General features: G+C 47.9%; 1 protein-coding gene across 1 annotated transcript in view; it reads right to left on the bottom strand.

Moving 5' to 3' along the window:
• The window catches only part of SDC1 (syndecan 1), a 29,270-nt gene extending 25,385 nt beyond the window's left edge, over positions 1-3,885 (bottom strand). Inside the window, exon 1 of the mRNA XM_075923437.2 lies at positions 3,706-3,885. Within this exon, the coding sequence (XP_075779552.1) occupies positions 3,706-3,762 (57 nt within the window). The 5' untranslated portion in view covers positions 3,763-3,885. The remainder of the gene's footprint in view (positions 1-3,705) is intronic.
• Positions 3,886-19,894: the final 16,009 nt, after the last annotated feature.

Raw genomic sequence — 19,894 nt, 5'->3', positions numbered from 1 at the left:
ACAAAGCAAAGCCAGGTTCTTTGCCCACTCTGCTAGTCTTTTGCTAGCCTGCACTGCAGCATTCAGTTGTACTAAGGCAGTCAGGGAGTTATGCCTCATTAGAAGCCAAGCACGATTTTTAGAACATGGAAGTTGCAAATGCAGTTTTCCCCTAACTAGGCTGGAGAGGGATTGCACTATGCCTGCCTGCCGCCACAGCTGTAGATTTGTTAGGGCCCTATGAAGTGTATTACACAGCAAGAATAGACCAATAATGAAGCTGTTCTAAAAATTAGTAGCTATGTGACAACATCAGCCAGTTAAAATGATCATAGGCTACTAAGGTCACTGAACTAAATCCTGTGCAATCCTAAAGGACAAGTTGCATATGTGGAACAAGAACACTGCTGCTATGGTCATGGGCTCTATCAGAGGGGAGGATCTTTTCCAAGTGTGGGGCCAGGAAAAGTAGCAGACAGCCCATGAAGCAATGTGACAGTGTCAGAAAGCCAGTGGGGAGATGGACATATTCCAGGTTCCTACGCCATGTACAGACATATCCACTCTTACAGCAAGGCACAGTTACCACAAGAGCCCCCTCAAGCAATACAAGGAACAGCCTTCTACCCCTATACAGCTTTGGAACTCAGGAGGGTAACCTCCCCCCCTCTTCACAGTCCACGTAAGTGTCACGCCCTTCTCATTTTCCACCCTATTAGTTTAGAGACTGAACAGGTCACGCTGTACTGTATCTCACTATCCTCAATAAAACACATTCTCCTCTTCCTCCAACTACAGCACAAGAAACCCCCTGCTCTTAGAAAGCAGGCAACATACCAATATGACAAACCGAGGAACAGGAAAAGATAGTTCTGCAGCATCATGCAGCCACATGTCAAGACCAGCTATTGAGCAGTGTTCCTGGTTGCATAGTTGTATCAGAAGCGCTCCAAGAATGGTTTACAGCCCACTCCTCAGACTTGCAGGAGTAGGAACTAGCTAGAACACACTGGTAGCATAGAGTACATTGGATGGGGTCCCAGCATACTAGATGGAATCCCAAGTAGACAGAAGCCTACACAGCATTGCTCGTCATCTTCAGTAATCTTAAATCAGTAAACTTCATCTTGTGGGTCAAGGGCAGCTTGAGGGGTAAACCAGCTTTGATCTCTGGCACGTAACTTGCCCATGCTAAAAGGGAAGTTATTCAGGCAGCACGCAACATTGACACATTAATTGAGGCTTTTTTGCTCAGTTTGTTCTTCCCAATATTGGAGAATTGTCTTTAAACCCGCCATATCTTCTAGTTTAGATTATTTCTGCTATCAGAATGCTAGATGTCTATAGGACCCCATAGATATCTATTTATGCATAAGGGCCTCTTGATAAGAGAAAACCAGTTCCACCAACTGGCTGGCCAGAACCCAACAGTACTTGGCCTACCCTGGCAGAGATGGACTGGAGAAGGCCAAGTTATTCACAGGAATAAAATTCAGAGTTTTAATATCCCACAGGTTGGGCCCATCTACTGCTCTGAGACCTAATAAAAAGGATTGATTTCTGGAGCTCAAGTCACAAATTAAATATGAAGCAGCAGCAATAGGACTGCAGTGACAGTTCTTCCTAATTTGGGCAGGCATAACTGATTTATAGGTTCTCTACACCACAACCCTTTGTTTTTTTATCTGACAGCCAGGAGAACTCTGTAGTACTCTACCTTTGTAAAAGTGTTCTGATTTTTTTCCCCCCCCCTCTACCCTGAAAAGCTTTGAGATCTCTTCAGGATTTCAAATTTCCCTTCCCTCACTGGATTAGACAACATTTGAAATTCACCTAGGAGGGGGCAGTTCAGTATTCAGGAAAGGTCATTTAACAGAGGAGCCTGTTGTCTTGGTAGAAGTTGCATGCCACAAGTGGAACTCTGAGTGGAGGAAGAGACTACCAGAATAGTGCAGGTGCAAAGTCAGATACTGTGTTTGTATTGTGGATAAAGATGGGCACTACACAGACTTTGTCACTCAAGATGTGGTGCACTTGTTCACATGAGGTATGGGCCTGAGAGCCTGGCATTGCTTAATTCCAGTCTTGTTTCTGCCATTAACTCACTGTCACCTTGAGTGACTTTTATGAAGTGGGGACACTTCCAAGAGGTAGTTTTTATGGATCAGTGAGTGTTTACAACCACTTTAATGATAGGTCAGTGCTTTTCCACTTCTTTCAAGTTAGACCATGTTTCCTATGGAATGGCTAATTTATGCAGTCAGCATAAGCGCAACACAATTTTTGAAATGCATTGTCCAATTACTTTGCCAACTAGACCCAGGGAAGAGCACTGAAGGGAATTGCTATTCAGTGCTGACATCTGGTGGCTACAACATAAGTGACTATGGAGATCCACCCCAAGTTGGAGAATGTTGAAAGCACATTATAAGGCTGCCGTTTGGGGTTTTTTTTTTTTTTTTTTTTTTTTAGACCAGATATTCTTTGTCTGCAGATAAAGTTTTCACTGGGGTAGTAAGGGAAAGGTCGATCTGCAGAATCTAATTAAGACTGCTTTGTTAATCCACCATTAGGAAGCCACATGGTAAGCACGCAAAGGAGATGGTGATTTATCTAGAAAATCAGCAACTCCAAGCAAGACGCTCTCCTCAGGGATGTAGAAACCGGATTAGGGCCTTCTGCAGAAGCCAAGTCAGCAGCCAGACATGGCAGACAGCAGGTAACTCACTACAGAAGAGAGTTTAATATAACCAGGACGCTGAATGAAAGAAGTTGTGTTTTTTTAACTAGGCATGTTAGCCACTACGCATTTCATTTAGAAAACCCAAGCAAGGTTTAGGCACGAGGGAACAAACTACAATCACAAGTTTGTTTTAGCGCCACAGCAGGAGCACAAACAAGTACCCGACAAAACATCTAGATGTGGGGAAATCTGTCGAGAGTTTTCCCAGCCGGACTCTCGCTTTAAGTAGCCAATTCAGCAGCAGAGCGCTCCACTATTTTATAACGTAGCGGCCAGCCTAGCTCATGGCGAGGGAGGAGGGGGCGGGAGCGTGTTCCTCCTAGCCCTGAAGCGGGACCGCGTGTCTGATTAAGTCTGTCCCCGCCTTGGCTGCACTTCTTGCCTCCGAGTTGGATTTTTAATTAGGCAGCGGCTCTAGGGGGTCTGTTTGAAAGGCCTGGCGCGGGAAGCCGCCAGCAGCCACCTCTTAGTTGCTTCCAGCTGCTAGTTGCGCTCCTCCCTGCGGCAGGCGCGGAGGGCCCCTTCCTTTGGCGGAGGGCTGGCAGGCGGCCCCCGAGAGAGCCTGGCCCTTCGCCCTCCTCCGGCAATTCCCAGCAGCCCACCCCCGCCAGCGTGCAGCGACCAGCACAAAGGCGAGGCAAATATCCGGCCCGCCAGAGGAGGGGCAGGGAGAAGGGAGCCAGGAGGGGGGCTGTGAACGAAGCCCGCCGGGGCTGGCCAACTAGCGGCGGCTCCACTAACCTGTTGCAAGGAGGCTGCTGCGGCCGCCTCGGCAGCCCCGCTAAGGCGGCCAGCGCGGGGCTGGAGCCTCGCCCCCCACGGAGCCGCTTTGGTTAATTGTAAGGGGGGGGGGGGTGAAGTGAAGCAGCCGCCCCCCCCTTCTTACCCCCTTCCCGGCGCGGGGCCCGCTTCCCGCCCCAGGAGCCCGCCCTGGCCCAGCGGGGCTCTGCAGGGACCCCGCCCCAGAGGGAGCCCCCACTCACCGAGCAAGCTGCCTGCAAGCAGAGCGCGAGCAACCACGCGGCTGACACGCTTCTCATCCTCCCTCCTTGGCTGGCTGCTGCTGCTGTGCGAAGCTCCCGGGGTCCCCGCTTCACGTGCGCGCTCAGCCGCCCGCAGCTGCAAAGAACCCGACTCGCTGCACTCTGCCTTCTAATACGGCCACGGCACCGATCGTCACCTATCACCGACCTCGCCCGCAGCCCCGCCCTCGCCGGGCACGGCTCTCGGGGCGAGCGCCGCCCACTCCTGCCCCCCCCCCACCACCTCTTAATACCGCTTCCTCCAGGGCTGTTTCCTAACGAAATCACCGCCTCATCATTTACCTGCTTCACCTACGCAAGCTCTTGCTCAACCCGCTGATTTCTCACGTCCTGAGCTGCGGGCAGCCGGCGTGTGCATTGTTCTCCCTGTGAGCTTTTCTCGGCTTTACTTTGCATAAGAATCACCCCTCTCCCCACCCACGACGATGCAACAAACGCGCCCTGTCCCCCAGGCCCAGTCTGGAAAGCCCCAGCAAGCTCCAGGGGTCCCCGCCTGGCTTCGTAAATGGGCTTCTCCAGGGAGCTCTTTAGTAAAAGGCGAAGGGCTTATACCCGGCTACGCTGGGGAATGCTTTTAAAGAGCTGCCACATGGCAGCAACAGGGAAGCAACATCTGAACCAAGAGGCACGAACGCAAGTGCTGGAGGGGGGAGGAGACCAGTGGAAGCCCCTTGCCAGCCCCCTCCCAGCCCCCCACGCCTCAAAAGCTTGTCTCGCTTCACCAACAGAAGTTGGTCTAATACAGGAGCTGCTTCCCCGCCCCCGAAAAATGTGCGTTCGGCTTCCTGACTCTTCCCTTGCCTGCTTAAGACCGTGGAAGTGAATAGAAGCCTCCTTTTACCATGGGAGGGTTTAATTTAATTAGTTATTGTAGCCGCAACTCCCCCCTCCTCCTTACAGCTACTTGTAATTTGTGAACACGCGTGGCTCCCGCATCCTGTGATCCGATGATGCTGTTACAGACTGGCTGGATTCCAGACGTTTCCTTTTTTCGTGCAAAAACTGAGCAACTTCGGCGGTGGTTGTTTTTACTGTCACAAGGTGCCTGAGGACACTTCTTTTCTTGGACCACCTTCTGCTGGTGCAAGAGACATGCTGCCCAGCTCACACAGAACTCTTCATATTGGGATGCTGCTTTTATTACAACGCTTCTTTCATGAGGTTTGCCTTTCCTGTTTGCCACAGACAGGCTTCTCTTATCCTCTTTGCATAGTTTGTTTTATTTTCAATTGTGCTGCACTTTGTATTTGTAATAGGTCATGCTGTCTAGACCTTTAATCATTTTTGTTGCTTTTCTCTGGGACCTTCACCAATTTGTCCACATCTTTCCATACATGTGATGCCCAGAATTGGACACAAGACTCCAGTTGAGGCAGCTGAGGCCTAATCAGTGCAGGGTACAGTGGAGGAATGACTCTCCTATCCTGCTCACAACACTCCTGTTGATGCAGCGCAGAATCATGTTTGCTTTTTTGCAACAGTGTCACACTGTATTTAGCTTGTGATCTTTTATGATCCTTAGATCCCTTTCTGCAGTACAGGCAGTCCCCAGTTACGTACAAGATAGGGACTGTAGGTTTGTTCTTAAGTTGAATTTGTATGTAAGTCGGAACTGGTACATATTGTACGGGAAACTCTAGCCAAACATTTCTCCAGAGCTCAGTTTTATTCTCCCACACCTCACTTCCCTCAGTCCTTTATTCTCAAGCTGAGGTGTCTGCTGAGAAAAGCCGCTCCGCGTCTCCTTGGTCTGCTGCGGGGGGGGGGGGGGGAGGGAGCGGGGAGCGCTAGCTTCGCTTCTCTCTGCTCTGCTGGGGGGAAGAAGCTAGTGTGGGGTTGCCTCACCCCGTTTGTAAGTAGGGATCTGATGTAAGTCGGATCCATGTAACCCGGGGACTGCCTGTACTCCTTAGTCATATGAAGATGACTCTGGTCATCAGAAGAAGTGGGCTGTGCCCACAAAAGCTCATGATACCTTCTACATGTTTTGTTAGTCTATAAAGTGCTTCCAGACCATTTGTTGTTTTTTAAGTTTATATAAAGTGCTTCCAGACCATTTGTTGTTTTTTAAGTTTATCCTGCACAGATTAACTCTGCTACCCCCTGAAACTTCCCCTTCTGTGTGTGTGAAACTGATTGTTCCTTCCTAGGTGGAGTACTTTGCATTTGTCCTTACTGAACACCATCCTATTTACTTCAGACCATTTCTCCAGTTTATCCAGATCGTTTTTAATTAAAAACGTATCCTACAAAGCATTTGCAACCCCTTCCAGCCTGGTATCATTTGCAAACTTTATGAGAGTACTCTCTATTCCATTATCTAAACAGTTGATGAAGATATTGAATAGAACTGATCCCAAAATTGATCCCTGTAGAACCCCACTTATGTCCTTCCAGCATGACTGTGAACCATTGATAACTACCCTCTGAGAACAGTTATCCAACCAGTTATGCACCCACCTTATAGTAGCCTCATCTACATTGTATTTCCCTAGTTTACTGATAGGAAGGTCATATGAAACTGTATGAAATGCTTTACTAAAGTCAAGGTATACCTGGTCTACCACTTCTTCCTTATCCACAAGACACGTTATCCTGTCAAAGAAAGTTATCAGTTTGTTTGACATGATTTGTTCTTTACAAATCCATGCTGGCTGTTACCTATCGCCTTATCTTCCAGATGTTTGCAGATGGATTCCTTAATTATTTGTTCCATTATTTTTCCTGGCATAGACTTTCAGTTGACTGGTGTGTAGTTTCCTGGATTGCCCTTATTTCCTTTTTACAGATGAGCACTATATTTGCCCTTTTCCAGTCTTCTGGAATCTCTTTTGTCTTCCATGACTTTTCAAAGATGATAGCTAAGGGCTCAAAAACCTCCTCAATTGGATCCTTTAATATTCTTGAGGATGCATTTCATTACGTCCAGTTGACTTGAAGACCTCTAACTTTTCTAAGTAATTTAACCCCCCTCCCCATTTTAGCTTCTGAACCTACTAGATTTGTGACAAAGATCAAGACAAAAATGACAAAAAATGTAAAAAAAACCCAAAACTATATTAAGAAGAATCTGGTCTGTATAGAGTAGAGTGATACATTATTAAAAATATAACTTTTAAATTAAACTTATTTTGTTACTAATTGCACTGCTTATATTTTTATTTTATTTCATTGGACAATTAGGTTGTGTCTATGCTACAAGTTTTTGCTGGAAGGGGCAGTACAAATGAAGAGAGGCATAAGGAGCTTGTGCAAAAATGAGTTTTTGCGCAAAACGGACATGTCCACACTGCCTGTTTTTGCGCAAAAACCTCATCCACAAAAGGCATCGGAGGAGATTATGCAAACGAAGCATGACAATATGCTAATCTACGCTTAATTTGCATTGCCTCTTCCAGCAAAAACTCCTACTGTAGACATAGCCTTAAGGTAAAGTAGGCCTTGTTTCCACAAACACTCCTGCAAATACTTCCTCTTTACTACTAGGTTTGCGGGGCTAGAGTGTTACTCAGTTTGTTTGTTTCCAATCAATTTCTCTATGGAGTTTAGTGCAGCAGCATAGTATTGCAGGGTCTGATCATAAATATCGCAGGGGAATGTTTAAAAAGAAACCATTTCCCATGGGAAGTTTTTTTTTTTTTTAAATCATGGAAATATATCTACAGGATTAAAGCTTTTGTAAAAGCTTGTTTTTCCAAAACCTATTGTGCTTCGATGGTGTCTCCTTACAGAACATGTATAATGTTAAGCTGAGAATTAAAGGAATTCACAAGGGTAGGTAGGGATCATATTCTGCTACCAGTGACGTTAACAACAAAACACTAATTGATTCTCAATTAGGCTAATTTGGTCCCACAAGAACCTTATTTTATATTACAGGAGGGAAAAGTGAAACTAAATGAAATGGTAGCACAATACTACTAGAAAGGGGAATTCTTCATCCTTGCCATCCACAGTTCACAGCATAGCAGATGTAGATGAAGGGTAACCAAGAAAGAGTGTGTGTGTGAAGACATACTGCTGTGATCTAGGGAGCCCTGGCTGGAGAAATTACCTTAATAGCTATGGGCCACAGCAGCAGGTACCAAAGGCCTTGTCCTGCCCATCAGGGGCAGCCCTAGACTAGCTGCCAGCAACTGGCACCCTAGGTGAACCATGCAATCAACGCCCCCACCTCCAAACCCCTCAATGATATTGTGCCACCGTTTGGTGCCCCATTTATCTTGGTGCCCTAGGCAACCACCTTGTTCACCTATGCGGATGGGCTGCCCCTACTGCCCATGGTCCACCCACAGAATCTTTCTGCTTGCAGCTGGCACTCTGCAGCTCTTCCCTCAGGGCCCAGGACTGGGTCTAGTGGGGCTGACCTGCAGCCTGGGGCTCGGGGTGGCCGGAGCTGTCACTTGAGGGTGGAGGGGCTACATCATGTGCCTGGCTTGGCACTCTGAAGCTGGGGTACAGGGGGCCATGCCACCTGCTTGCCTGATGCTCTGGAGCTGGAAATGTATCAGGACTGGGATGGGGGAAAAGGGGGTAGGAAGGGTGGTACCTCAGGCAGAAGAGGCTGGCTGGGCTGGAGGCTAGCTGCCCAGAACCCAAGGTTCACCCACCACCAGTGTTTCTTGTAAGCTGTGTGCTTGTCCAGCTGCTCAGGAAAGATTCAGATGCAGCTCTGCTGACTAGCAGAATGCCCAAAGCTACATTTTTTGTTTCTACTGGTGAGGCACATCAAAATTTTATTCCACACGTGGCTGGAAATAATCCGCACATGGAAGGAAGAGATTAGAGGGAACACTGCCTGCCTCCCCTGTTTGCAGTCAGGCACACCTCATATCAGCTTTGAGGCTGATCTTCAGAAAGGGATACACAAATACATCGCAAAACAGGAGTCACCCAATGAAAGTAATAAGCAGCAAGTTTAAAACCATACAAGGAAATTCTTCACTCAACGCATGCGGAACTTGCTGCCACAGAATGTTATGAAAGCCAAAAGTATAACTGGGTTCAAAAAAAGAACTGGGTAAGCTCATAGAAGATACATCCATGAATAGCTATTAGACAAGATAGGGACATAACTGCGTGCTCTAGGTGTCCCTAAGCCTCCAACTGTCAGAAGCTGGGAATAGATGACTGATAATGGATGATTTGAACTATTCTAGTCATTCCCTCTGAAGCATCTGACATTGGCCACTGTCAGAAGATGGGATACGGGGCTAGATAAACTAGTGGTCTGAGCCGATACGTTCCTTCTTCTGTTTTTATGAGTATCCTTCTAAAAAAGGAGAATCTGGTTCCACAACTGTCATCCAAAGGCTTAATAGACCTAAGGGTATATTTCAGAGCTGCCAAAACCTCATTCACGATACTGTCTCACGTGACTTTTGCATAAGGAAACTAGAGAAAAAGGGGCTTAAACAAACACACTGTAAAGTGGGTGCAAAACTGTTTGGAAAAGCATTCTCCAAGAGTAGTTATCAGTGGTCCACAACCAGGCTGGAAGGGCATATCAACTCACAGTATTAGATCTGCTAAATCAAATGCTAGGAGGTTGATCTCCTAGCGTAATACTGTTGCAAAAGACACAAACAACTGGGATGTTTTAGCAAGGGAGAGTTTTAAGCAAAACACAAGGGCTGCGTCTAGACTGGCATAATTTTGCCGTCTGTCTACACTGCCCGTGAGTATTTGCGCAAGAACACTGACTTTGTAATGTATCCCACTCAGGGATAAGCCCTCTTGCTCAAGTATTCTTGCGCAAGAGGGCCAGTGTAGACAGCAACATCAATTTCTTGCGCAAGAAAGCCCGATGGCTAAAATGGTCATCAGAGCTTTCTTGTGCAAGAGAGCGTCTACACTGGCATGGATGCTTTTGCGCAAAAGCAAATCTTTTCCATTAAACATATTTGTGCAAAATCATGACAGTCTAAACGCCCTGATAAGAGCTCGGAGTCCTGTGTGCCTGTTCTGAGCACCACCGTTTAGGAAACTCGTGGACAAACTGGAGACTGTCTAGAAGGGAGTGACAAAAATGATTACACATCTAGTAAAAAGGACCTTTGAGGAAAGACTGAGAAGAATGGCTTTGTTTAATCTGGAGAAGATAAGATTGAGGCGGGGACATAGCAGTCTTCAAGTATGCTAAAGGTTTTAATAAAGAGGAGGGATGATACATTGTTTTCCTTAATCACTGAGGACAAGGTAAGAAGCAATGACCTTAAAATGAATCAAGGGAGGTTCAAGTTGGATATTAGGAAAAAGTTTTAAACTGTCAGAGTGATTAAGCGCTGGAACAAATTGCCTCAGGAGGTTGTAGAATCTCCATTATTGAGGTGTTATGAACACAACACCTGTCAGAGATGGTTCTTGGTTCTGCCTCGGTGCAGGGGACTTGATTATATGGCATATCGGGGTCCCTTTTAGTCCTACATTTCTATGATTTTGTTGCAAGTCTTGCAAAATGTTTGTTTCTTTAAAAAACAAAACAAACTTTAATGTGCCCTTCCTATTCCCAGCTTCAGTCCTGTTGTGTTCCCCTTATTCTGACTGCCAGCAACAGAGCTGTGGCAAGGCCACATGGCCCCAATTCCCTATATCCAGGGCCATCTCTACTGTGCGTGCAGGGTCTGGGGCAACCCCCTGCTTTGATCCAAGTCCTGTTCCCTGCCCCATCTCTTCCTGACTCTGCCCTGCCTCTCCCCCAAACCCCTCCCCACTGCTTGCTCCTCTCCATTACTGCCCCCCCCCCCCGCATGTTCACCCTTAAGGCAGGGGAAAATGGAGGGGCCATGGCCTAAGGTACACCCTCCCCCCCTTCTGGCTCCCCTGTTGCCTGGTGTCCAGTTTTCAAGTGGAAAGTTTGGTTGACAAGTGACCCTGTCCCTGTCTGTTCCCAGGAGTAAATGCAGTCAGCCTCCTCTCGGCCTGGTCTATACTAGACCAAGCAGGTTTGTTTTAGGTAAGCAACTCCAGCTACTCAAAATGTGTATCTGGAATGAGCTAACCTTAAGCTGAGCCATAGCAGCATCCACACAGTGGTAGGTTGATGGGAGCACACGCTCCCATCAGCTTCTCTTACTCCTTGCAGGAGGAGGAGTACCGGATGCTGGCAGAAGATGCCCTCAGCAGTTGATTTATGGGTCTACATTAGACCCACTAAATCAAACGCTAGGAGATCAACCTCCAGGAATCGATCTTCTCATGAATGTAGACATGGCCCATGAGACCAGGAAGTGCAGCTGCTGCTGTCTGGAGGGGCTGCTTAGGTGCAGAGTGAGAGAGAACAGACTCCCAAGGACCTGGCTTCAGGGGAAAAAGGTAAGTACAAGCACCATACTGCCTGAGGGGCAAACTGTCTCCCCAATTCTTTGTGCTTGCTCCCCAGCTCGCTCTAGGGGGCCATCTCCCACCCCACCCTGCTGTGCTTGCCCCCTGGTCCTGCCTTGTTCTAGAAACCCATTCGGCCATCTCTGCCCCCTCCTCCTCTCTGTGTTTGTCCCTGGCCCCTGCCTCACTCTGGGACTGACCCCTTTCCTGTCTCTTACAATGGAAAGACAAATGGTTCTGCCAGAAGGGCAGGAACTTGAGGAGCTAACAAAGAGGTGGTCATGCTCTGTCAGAGTTAATCAGTCAGACTCCTACCAATGGGGGGGCGGGCGGTCTGTTTGAAGTACTCAGGTCTGAGTACATGATTGAAAGGGAGCTGAGAGTGGTGCACCTATCAGGCCACAAGGCGAGCGCTCAAAGGTAATCTCTGACCCAGAGTCTGGTTGGGCTGGAGCACTGGGAGAGTTGAGAGAGAGTGCTGGGACTCGTGTGGGTAGCAGCTGTTGAATAAAGAGACACAGGAGATCGGGGTGAGTGTTTATAGCTGAGCAAACTTTATTTCCTGCTAGGCTTGAGCTTTTATACTTCTCCTTTTAGGGCCCCCCTAGTGGCCTCTCTTGTGGTTCAGAGCAACCACGTAAACCACATCCTCCCTTTTGAAGTCAACAGCAATAAAACACTAATTCAACCATTAGCACAAGATGTAACCAAAGAAGCCTAGGAAGGAGCCTGCCCAAACGTTCAGCAACACCTCGGGGGACTATTCTGCCTCAGTCAAACACTGGGGCACAGATGCACGAAGGCACTTGGATGCCAGAAAACACTGGACTCCACTGAGCCTGAGTCAGGCACCATGCTCCCTGTGCAGTGAGTGGGGAGAGATGGTGGCCTTAGAATGGGATCCACCAAAGCCAGCATACTGAGGGGAGCTACTGAAGGGGAGCTACTGATGGGAAGGTGTGTCCTAAACTTGAATCCCTCTCTGGGATTGACACACCTAAATCCGGGTTGAATGAGGGCACCTCCCTCTGCTTGAGATCCACAGCTCTGAGGCATCTCCTGGCATAAAGTGTTCTAAGATATTTTCTGCAACAAATGAAGGAGCAAATGGAGCCAGTGCCTCCCCTATAACTTGGTCCAGCTCGCACGCAGCAGGCAGGAAATGGGTTCGATTTCCCAAGTTGCCTGATGGGAGAAAAGATTTGCACTGAGTCTATCTCCCAGAAGAGAGGCGTGGCTTTGAGGTGTTCTGCTGTGGGGCTCTGCCTTGCCTCTTGAAGTTGTTCCATTTTCAATAAATATTTAAATAGTGATTGGATAGATGGTATCACGTTATTGTTAGTCTATAAAGTGCTACCAGACCATTTGTTGTTTCAGTTTATAGTGTGAGCTAGTGTGCTAGAAAAATACTTGTGTGGCTGTTGTGGCTTCAGCAGAGATCCCAGGCAGCTGCTAGCCTGAGTCTCTGGGCTTAAACTGTAGCAAGGGAGGTTTAAGTTGGACATTAGGAAAAAGTTCCTAACTGTCAGGGTGGTTAAACACTGGAATAAATTGCCCAGGGAGGTTGTGGAATCTCCATCTCTGGAGATATTTAATAGTAGGTTAGATAAATGTCTATCAGGGATGGTCTAGACAGTACTGGGTCCTGTCATGAGGGTAGGGGACTGGACTCGATGACCTCTCGAGGTCCCTTCCATTTCTAGTATTCTATGAAAAGCTTCCATGCCAGCACATTTTTAGTAGACTATCTGGAGGCCAGGCTAGTGAGATCAATATGGGTTTGTCTGTACTTCCAACACAAAGAGATACCTGCCTTGGCTTGTTTTGTCCAGCCCTCTTTGCAATGAGTCATGACTTCTTTGAGCAATTCCAGCTGCTTTTTGTCTCTCACTTCCTGGGAATGCAAATCAGGAAGGCTCTGCCCTTTCCCCTCTAGGTTTGAATGTGTAGTTAGCTCCTGGATGAAATATTGTTCCTTCTCTCCCTGGTAAAAGGCTCTGATGGAAACGGTGAAAATTGTATTTTGTCCGAATCAGAGGCATCTTGCAAAACCCTACAAGAGCCTTCTAAGTTTACACTTAGTGACCTGATGTAAGCCTCAGCTGGAGTTTAATTAAGCTCTGTAAGTACCATGAGTTCAAACCCTAACAAGGTCGATTCAAACTTCTCACAAAGGTAATTCAGTGGCAACCATTGACTGATGTGCACTGAGGAAGTTCTGGGTGATCACTCAAAAATATGTACAGAGAGAGACACACACATGGAGTTGAAGGGGGAAAGAACATAAGAACAACCATATTGGGTCTGCCCAATCTAGCTTAGTGTCCTGTGTTCCAGCAGAGACCAATGCAAGGTGCTTCAGGAGTGAACAGAACAGGCAACCATTAAGTGGTCCATTCCTTGTCGTATACTCCCACCTTCTGGCTGTCAGAAGCTAGGGACACCCAGGGCATAGGGTTGTGCCCCTGATCATCTTGGCTAATAGCCATTGATGGGCCTATATACTCCATGAATTTACCTAATTATTTTTTGAGCCCTGCTATAGATGTGGCCTTTGATAGGCTCGCCCCATAAATCAACCATTGCTCTCTCTATTTTAATAGAACTTCCTTGACAGAAGAACCATCTGCACTCCACACCTACTGGACACTCTTAATTGTAACCTGGCTGTTTTTTCAGAAATGTTGTGGCTAGATTGTACCTAGTCCTCATCCATGAGTAAGGGCTCCACAACGTCAGATCCAAAATCAACTGAAGACAATGGAGAGGGTCTTCCCACTGACTTCAGTGGACTTTGAATTCAGCCGTGAGAGAGGACCAACTCTTCCCTGGAGCTGTTTGTGTCTTTCCTAGTCAGGCCTTTTACCATCAGGCTGAGCACTGGTTATCCTGTTAGGTGTCTTTTTGGCACACTGGTCCGTGGGTGCTTAGGTACCAGTGCTGAAGCCAGGTGTTAACTCAAGAGGTAAAATCAAAGCACTTGATGGAAAGCCATTTTATTTTCTTGCCCAAGGACTCCTTCCAGTCTATTTAGTACCAGGGTGTGGAACCTTGGGTGCACTGGCTGCATGCGATTGTCAAGGCTAGCTGCTGGCAGGCTGCCAGATGGTTTGGGTACCTGAGGATCTGCAGGCACGGCTGTTTGCCATTCCAAGCAGCCACAGCTCGCCATTCTCAGTCAGGGGGAGCTACAAGAAGTGGCACGGACCGGGCCACCACTTCCCACAGCTCCCATGGGTAGGGAATAACAAACTGCAGCCACTGGTAGCTGTGCAAGTAGCTGTGCCTGTGGGTGCTTGGCAAAGTGGGATCTGCCCAGGCAATGAAAGGCACAATACAGCTCTGCACTGAGGAGGCTGTGATATTGCACAGAGACTGCACAACAGCAAGACTGTTGTGGGCTTTACTAAGCTGAGAGCAGGCTCCTTCAGGGCAGTGGAGGCCTCCTTCATTAGTCTTCAGAGGGCAGCTCAACACTTCTCCACCATCTGCCCCTCCCTCTCTGCATCTACCTAATGTTCAGCTGGGTTGGGCTGAGGATTGAGCCCCCATTGACCTTGTATAATAAATAGGGCAGAACTTTTATCATTAGCTAGCGGGAGGGAGAGACTGGTATGTCATCATGGGAGTTCTGATTCTGACTCAACAACTGGGCAATCTTGGGCAAGCAGCTTCAGCAATCTGTCCCTCTGGTTCCCTATCTGTAACATGGGGACAATGGCGTATATTCACTTGTGATTCTTGGATGAAAAGCAGTATGTAGCCCTGAGTTTATAACTGGATTTGCATGGGCCTCAGTATGGAAACCCAGTGACTTCATGGATGTCTGCAAGAAAACTGATTGCAAAGTTGGGGCCTTAAGGTGCAAGGTAGTCATTTATTATTATGACTTAGTTTGTAAACTCTTTGGGGCGGGAACCATCCTCTTGTTCAGTGTTTGTATAGCTGCTAGCACTATGGGATCCTGATCCATGACTAGGGCTCCTAGGCACTTCAAATACTACTACTACAACAAACTAGTTAATTACTCCATTTTTGGGAGATTAGGAAGAGCTGTAACAAACACCTTACCTTATTAAATACTCTAGACAAATGAATGGAAGGTATGTGACTTATTTATTGACTGATGTGTCTATGGCTCTAATCACTGTAGCACTTACCAATTAAGAGCTAGCTAAACAAAGGCAAAAACCTAGATTTAAATAATAAACAAAGAAACAAATCTTATTTTTACGCCATAAAAACACAAAAAATTCAACAGCTCCAAAACCATGTCAGTGCATTCACAGCTCTGTTTTGCACAGCCAGATGCAGTGTGTGTGTGGGGAGGAAGGGAGGAATGCGTTCTATTTATGAAAATACAAATAAAGTTTACTTTTGTATAGAAACTACACAGGCCGCAGTTCAGCCTGGAGCATGTTTTTATGACAGCTATAAATCTTTACAAAACACAATTCAAAATTAAAACACCGACTACAATGGTGAATGTGTAATAACATGGCTCTAGGTCCCACAAACTCACATGGTCGGGAGGTTACATCTGATTTGCCCTGTTCATCTCAGTGGGACTACAGTACTCACATCCACACTTAGCAGTTATATGCAGGACAATGTAGCACTTTAAAGACTAACAAGATGGTTTATTAGATGATGAGCTTTCGTGGGCCAGACCCACTTGCAGAACCAGGGCCACTCTGAGTACAAAGTATTGTTTTATTTCAAAATTGTCTCTCTTAGCGGGACTCAAACCTGCTCATCCCCCCTCCCACTTTAATGGTTTCAATAGCAACCTGAGGGCTTGGCGAGATGAAGTAGTGATATCAGATGGGTGTTCACAACTCAGTCCTGAAAGGTGCTGAGTGCCAACGACTTTCATGGGAATAGAAGGTGTTCAGCTCTTGCCAGGATCAGGCCCACAGTTAGTAACAACAATCCATTTTTGGTGACTGACAGTTTCTTTACCTTTGTGAAAGCAGATGTTTCATGGCCCTCCTAGAGTTCTCCAGACCAATAGGGATGTGTTGAGCAGAGTGTGATTTGTTTATTGCTTTTTCCTCACTACAGGCAGTCCCCGACTTACGCGGATCCGACTTACGTCGGACCCGCACTTACGAACGGGGCTCTCTCGCCCCGGAAGTCGGGGCGAGAAAGCCCCGTTGGTAAGCTGCTCCGGTGCCCCTGGTCTGCTGGAGACCGTCTCCAGCAGACCAGGGGCACCGGGCGGGTTCCCGCGCTTCTGAGGCTTTGCCAGAGCAAAGCCTCAGAGGCGCGGGGAACCGCCGCTGCTGCCGCTTCAATCTGGGTGCCTGTGGTCTGCTGGGGACCGTCCCCAGCAGACCACAGGCTCCCGGACTGAAGCCGCAGCCGCGGCGGGGTCCCTCGCCTCTGAGGCTCTGCTCCCCGTGTCCCCTGGTCTGCTGGGGGGGGGGGGGGGGGGCAGCTAGTGTGCTCCTCCCCCCCCCCCCCCCAGCAGACCAGGCTTTTGTTTTGGACTCTGGGGCAGAGCAGCTGGGGCGCTGCCAATTGGTCCTGCAGCGCCCGCTCTGGGCACTACTGGACCAACCTGGCAGCACCCCAGCTGCTCTGCCCCAGGTCCTGATTCAGCCGCTGCTGGTCAGTTTCAACAGCGGCTGAATCAGGACGCCTGGGGCAGAGCAGATGGGGTGCTGCTAGGTTGGTCCAGTAGCACCCAGGAGCGGCACTACTGGAGCAACCCAGCAGCACCCCAGCTGCTCTGCCCCAGGCGTCCCCAAGTCAGCTTCTGCTGAAACTGACCAGCGCTGACTACAGGAAGCCCCAGGCAGAGTTGCTCTGCCCCGGGCTTCCTGGAATCAGCCGCTGATCAGTTTCAGCAGCAGCTGACTTGGGGACGCCTGGGGTTCTTAAGTTGATTCTGTATGTAAGTCAGAACTGGCGGTCAGTTTCAGCAGTGTCTGAATCTGGACGCCAGTTCCAACTTACATACAGATTCAACTTAAGAACAAACCTACAGTCCCTATCTTGTACGTAACCCGGGGACTGCCTGTAGTTTATTGCTTTTTCTTCGGTAGTGTCCCTGTGGGTGCTCCACTGAAGGTGACGGGCTCGTCCCGGCGCTGCAGGTCGGAGATTCATCAGCCGTAGTTTAGCTGGACTGCCCATGTGCAGCGGCAGTGTGTGCCTTTCGCACCGCTTCTGAGTGTGCGTGCGGTCCAGCTCCCACCTATTCCTCCTAACCGTTCACGGTTGTAGGTGAACTTCTTCTCCTTTCAGTCTGACTAGAAGACACCTTTAAAACCCGTAAATAGTTAGTGTAAGTTATATATATCATCACTGCCTTATCTACCTACTATGCCACCAACTCCCTCAGGAGACATACCTTTACCAGTAGAGCATCCTGAACAGCATCCAGAGTCTCTTCCAGAACATCCTCAGCCTCAGTCTGAATCTCCAACTGACGGTCTTCCTCTTCCCCAGACGATACAGACTTCCCCGGAGATTCTTCTACGGTAGACGATATTAAACAGTTTCATGAGCTCTTCAAAAGGTGGCAGAATCTCAAGAGGTACAACTGGGTAAAGTAAAACAAAAGCAATATTGCCTACTTAAAAATCTGCAACCATAACAGAAAACTAAGATGGCCCTTCCATTAGATGAGGCAATCCTCGAGATTGCAGATGACATCTGGCAGATACCAGCTTCCTCCCACAACACGCACAAGAAGGCCTACAAGAAATATTGTGTGCCCTCTAAAGGGATGGACTTTTTATTCACCCACCTGCAGCCAAACTCTTTGGTTGTCGACGCCGCCCAACAACAGGCAAAAACTCTGCAATATAGAAATGCCCCCTCCGATAAAGATGCCAAGCATTTAGACCTTTTCGGAAGGAAAGTTTACTCATCCTCCACATTAACATTGCAAATGGCAAACTACTCTGCCCTGCTATCTAATCACAACTTTGATGATTATACAAAGTTAGTGACACTCCTACAGCATCTCCCAGGGGATAAGCGTCAGCTATTAAAATCAGTGGTGCAGGAGGGCTATACGGCCTCAAGGACTGCCTTACAAATTTCTTTAGATATTGCTGATGCAGTAGCTTACACCACTGCAACATTGGTGGTAATGTGACACTACTCTTGCAGATGGTGGCTGTGCCTAAAGAACTTCAGGCAAAAGTAGAGGATTTGCCAATTGACTGGCAAAGTCTCTTTGCTGCAAACACAGACCAAGTCCTCCACTCAGGAAAGGACTCGAGGACGACTCTCAGAACACTTGGAATGTATACGCCACCATATTGCTGAAAATACTATACGTCTTATTACAGACAGCGACAATTTTCATTCACCAATCCTAGATTATTGCAATATGAACCCCAGCAACGAGGGAAGCCGCACCAGCAGAGATGTCGCCCACAATCTAACAGAACGCCCGCTCAGCATAACAACAAGCAGCCAGTTTGACGGGCTAGTCAAGGGACTGCAGACCATCTCACTAACACCTCATACAGAAACCCGGAAGCTCTTTCACCATTGTTTGCGTCCATTTCAATGCAGGTGGTTCTTCATTACTGCCGACCGTTGAGTCCAGGAGCTGCTAACTATCGTCTACACTATCCCCCTTCTTTCTCTCCCCCCTACCTCTCCCCCGCCCCTGTCCCTCTTCAGGGACCCATCTCACGAAGTGCTCCTCATGCAGGAGGTCTCACATCTCATTGACATCAGGGCAGCAGAGAGAGTGCCTGAACAATTCCAGGGCAGAGGATTTTATTCCCATTATTTCCTAACCAAGAAGAAACCAGGGGGATGGAGACCTATTCTGGACCTTTGTCGGCTCAATCGACATCTCAGAAGGTACAGATTCAAGATGGTGATGTTAGTTTCTATTATTCCTGCCCTGAACATGGGAGATTGGTTTACGTCCCTCGACTCACAGGATGCATATTTTCACATTATAATACATCCTGCACACAGACGCTTCCTCAGATTTGTCATAGGCAACCAGCATTTCCAATACAGAGTCCTGTCATTCAGCCTATCGTCCGCTCCAAGAGTCTTCTCCAAAACAATGGCGGTGGTGTCAGCCTACCTTCATCGCCAAGGCATTATGATATTTCCATATCTGGACTATTGTCTAATCAAAGCACCCACTTACCAAGTATCGATACAGGCCACCCACATTACAAGAGAGTTAGTCGCTACCCTAGGCCTTTTAATCAACATCCAGAAGTCGTCATTCACACTCCGAAGGTCCATCGAGTTCATTGGGGTTCGATTAGACTCTACAACAGGCAAGGCTTATCTTCCCATGGACAGATTCAACAAGATACGGGATTTAGTCCATACCATGTCTCTCAGCCCCAGAGTCGACATACTTAACTGCTTAAGACTCATGGGGCATATGGTGGCAACCACTTACATGGTACAACATTCGAGACTCCACCTCAGGTGCCTACAGCACTGGGTAGCTTCAATATACCGTCCAGGCAACCAAAATGTTCACAGAATGGTGATGGTGCCAGCAATAGTGTGACAGTCCCTTACATGGTGGACGTCCCACACCAACATGCTTACCTGAGTCCCCTTCCACCATATGCATCCTGACATACAAATTATGACAGACGCATCTCTTATAGGATGGGGAGCTCATTGCGCAGAAGAACATGCTCAAGGTCAATGGACCTCAACGGAAGCGCTTCAGCACTTCAACCTACTGGAGTTGAGGGCTGTACTCAATGCCTACAAAGCATTCTCACACTGAATTAGAGGCCATACAGTCCAAGTCCTTACCAACAATACCACCAGTCTACAACATCAACCGGCAAGG

The sequence above is a fragment of the Pelodiscus sinensis genome, chromosome 3, assembly GCF_052426305.1.
Source record: "Pelodiscus sinensis isolate ZL-2025 chromosome 3, ASM5242630v1, whole genome shotgun sequence".
Taxonomy (NCBI): domain Eukaryota; kingdom Metazoa; phylum Chordata; order Testudines; family Trionychidae; genus Pelodiscus; species Pelodiscus sinensis.
This window is presented reverse-complemented; position numbering and strand designations above follow the sequence as displayed.